Source organism: Calidris pugnax, unplaced genomic scaffold (assembly GCF_001431845.1).
Source record: "Calidris pugnax isolate Ruff unplaced genomic scaffold, ASM143184v1 scaffold50, whole genome shotgun sequence".
NCBI lineage: Eukaryota > Metazoa > Chordata > Aves > Charadriiformes > Scolopacidae > Calidris > Calidris pugnax.
In genome coordinates, this window is record NW_015090780.1 from 730215 (window position 1) to 733771 (window position 3557).

Here is a 3557-nt window from a genome sequence, read left to right on the forward strand (position 1 = left end):
GGGATCCGGCTGGGGAGGGGGCTGGGCAGAGGCTGGGGGTGCGTGGGGGACGGCTGGGGTTTTGGTGCTGCCCAAGGGCTGGGTCTCCAGCCCAGCTACCAGCATGGCTGTGCGCATGGTGAGGGGGGCAGCACCTGCCCGGGGGGGCTGTTCCCCAGCCCATCACCGTGGCAGGGGCCACTTGTGCCTGGCAGAGCTGGGAGCTGGCAGGGGACACGTCCCACAGGTCTCTGCAGGGAGCCCCTCACTCTTCCCCTGACTCCGGGGCTGTGGAGCCTCAGTGCCAGGGTGAGCACCATGCCACGGGGCTGTGTCCCACGGGACCGTGCCGGGCAGGGGGGCATCAGGGTGCCCCAAGGCCCGGGTGGTGGGCTGCAGGGACCCCCAGCCTCCAAGGGTGACAGACAGCCCTGCCCTCCCATCAGCCGCACCGTCCATCAGTCCCGCTGAGCTGTCAGTAGCACCAGCCCGTGGTCCCATCAGTGTTAGGGTCAAGGTGAGGATTTGCTCCTGGGGGGAGCCGAAAAGTGTCTTTTCTCTCCCAGGATCCCCCGGGAGGAGAAGCAGCAGCTCTAAATAAATAATAGTAATAAATTAAATAAATAGAGGTGAATGTCACAAGGTGGGGGAGGAAAGTCTCTCCTGGGTGTGGAAGAGGTGCCCGTGTGAGTCCCCCGCAGAGAGACCTGCCTGGCTGCGGGGGGGCTCAGGGACCTGCGGGCAAGGAACCGGGTCCTGCGGTGGGCCCGGCTGGATCCAGCCCTTCCCAGGGAGTGCTGGGGGTACCCTCGTCCAAGGTGGGGAGTGAGTCTGTGGGGATGTGTCCTCCAGCCACGGCCCAGCCACAAACCGGCCGGCTGAAGCTGCAGGAGAGCTGGCGCAGGGACCAGGACAGGGATGGGGACAGGGATGGGGACGGGGATGGAGACAGGGATGGGGACAGGGACGGGGACAGGGATGGAGACAGGGATGGGGACAGGGATGGCAATAGGGGGTGGGAATGGTGGTGGGGACAGGGATGGAGGCAGGGATGGGGACAGGAATGAAGACAGGGATGAGGACAGAGATGGAAACAGGGATGGGGACAGGGACAAGGACAGGAATGGGTACAGAGACAGCAATAGGGATGGAAATGGCAATGGGGACAGGGATGGGGATGGGAATGGGGACAGTGGCGGCAATAGGGATGGCGATGGTGACAGGGATGGGGACAGGGGTGGGGATGCGCCACAGGGGGCTGGCGGGCTAGTTCCCTATTGCACAGCTGTGTTCGGAGCCCTTGAAGCAGGCGGACTCGTAGTGCTTGTTGAGGTACGACTTGAGAGCGAAGGTCTTCTCGCACTGCTTGCACTTGTAGTGCTTGAAGGCGGAGTGGGTCTGCATGTGGGCGCGCAGGTTGGAGCGGTCAGCAAAGGCCTTCCCGCAGTGGGAGCAGCCGAAGGGTTTCTCCCCGGTGTGCGACCGCATGTGGCCCTGCAGCAGCCAGGGCCGGCTGAAGGCTTTGCCGCACACGTCGCACTTGTGCTTGAGGTTGTGGGTGAGGACGTGCATGGCCAGGGCGGGCATGGAGACGTAAGCCTTGCCGCAGGTGGGGCATTTCCTCGCCATCTTGCTGTCCAGGCTGCGGTGGGTCTGCTTGTGCCGGCTGAGGTTGGAGGAGGTGGCGTAGGTCTTGCCGCACTCGGGGCAGGAGTGGCGGTGGCTGCCGCGGCGCTGGCTCTCGCTGCGCCGGCGCGACCGCCCGTCCGTGATGAAGAAGGCGTCCATGGAGTAGCTGTCCGTCACCGCCGCCTCCCCGTTGAAGTAGCGGGCGGAGAAGCTGGACTGGGGGCTCTCGGGGTCACTGTACTCCTCGTGGCCGGGTGCGTAGGCCGGGTCCGGTGGCGGCGGTGGCAGACCTTGCTTCTTGTCGGTGTCGTAGCCGGAGGGTGCCAAGCAGTGCTGGAGGTACCCTGTGGGGACGACACAGCGGGGTCACCGTCCCTCCGGGCCAGCCCCACCGGGGATGGGGGAAAGCCATGAGACAAAAATGCCCGCTGCGGGTGCAGAACTGGCACTGTCCCCCCTCCACCAGTCCCTGTCCCTACTCTGACCCAGTGGTTGTCCCTGAGCGCTGGTGCTGCCTTGATGACACAGAGTCTGAGACTGTCCTGGCTCCATCCTGGCAGGATGGGTCCCATCCTGTGGGGCTGCCCTGGGTGGGAGGTGGGGATGGGGCTGTGGGACGTCCAGCTGCGCCTGCCCAGGTGCCGCCCCGCTGCCCCGGCTGCAGGCAGCCCCCGGGGGCCATTAGCCGCCAGACAGCTGTCGGTGCCGGGAGCCTCATTGTTCACCGGGGCAGGCGCTGGTAATGAGCTCTGCTCCTCCACCTCCTCGCCTCTGGAAACCTGGGGCAGCCGGGGCAAGGGGACAAGGCTGCCCCGGGTCTCCCTTCCCCAGCAAAGGGGCTGGGAAATTCCCCCTGACTCCGTGCTGTGCCCTGCAGGGGTTATTCCCCAGGGATCGGGCAGCACCTGGAGGCCAGCAGCACCAGGATGCTGGGGTTCCGCCGGGGAGAGGGACCCACAGCCCCCCCAGGTTCAGAGCGGGGCTTGGGTACCGCTCCAGTAGTGTCACCCCCGTGTGACATTGGTGCAGGTCTGCTCATGGCCTGGCTGTGGGGAAGGGACTCCTGACCCGTGGCAGAGTGGGTGCCATGTGGGCATCCCTGTCCCCTCCGTGCCGCCAGATGAAGGTCACCGTGGGAGGAGCAGGTCACCTCTCCTTGCTGGCCCAGTGCCCCTGTGGGACATGCTGCCACCCCAGGTCCCCCAAATTGGTCCTGCCTTGTGCACACTGGTCCTTGCCAGCTGCTTCAGCAGACACGTCCCTGCTGTTGGTGACAGTGGGGGGGCTGTCAGGAGCCCAGGGTCAGTATGCAACCAGCCTGACCCATGCGAGTGGGGCAGCGTGGACACCCCACCTGCATCTGAGCATCCTCTAAACGCAGGGGGATCCCCCCCACCCATGGGACCCCCTGCCTGATGGGAGCTGAGGTTCCCCATTGTCCTGTGGAGGCTGGGGCTGCCTGTGGAGGGGAGGGGGCTGCGTGGTAGGGGCAGAGCTCAGCCTCCCCCCTCTCCCCGTTCCCCCCCCTGCACCGTGCTGACAGCGCGGTCGCGCGGGCTGTGCAGAAAGCGCTCTGCTCAGCAATTTCTCACGCTGCCTCCGAGCATGCAGCAAGGTTATTTCCAGGAGAGCAGCGTCGGCAGCTTCTGCCCAGCTGCAGCACATCCCTCCCCCACCAGCTCTTGGCTCCTGATGGTGGCGGGGGGGAGCAGAGCATCCCCTGGGCCTCGTACCCCTGCTCCCAGCAAAGAAAGCCCACCAAATGCTGGGGAGCAGTGAGCTGTAGGAAAGGCTGGGGTGGGGGGGGGGACAAGAAAAGCAGAGATCGGGCAATTTTGGGTTGTGCGTGGCTGGATCAGGCCCATCCCTCACCCAGCACAGCCTCCTGGTCCCCAAGCAGCCAGGACCCTCCAGTCCACGGCCTGGGACACCCCCCCCCCACCCCCCCC

General features: G+C 65.7%; 1 protein-coding gene across 1 annotated transcript in view; it reads right to left on the minus strand.

Annotated features, from left to right (window-relative positions):
* Positions 1 to 975: 975 nt before the first annotated feature.
* The window catches only part of SCRT2 (scratch family zinc finger 2), a gene marked incomplete at its 5' end in the record, with an annotated part of 8327 nt that continues 5745 nt past the window's right edge, over positions 976 to 3557 (minus strand). The window contains 1 exon segment of the mRNA XM_014954787.1: positions 976 to 1968. Within this exon segment, the coding sequence (XP_014810273.1) occupies positions 1246 to 1968 (723 nt within the window).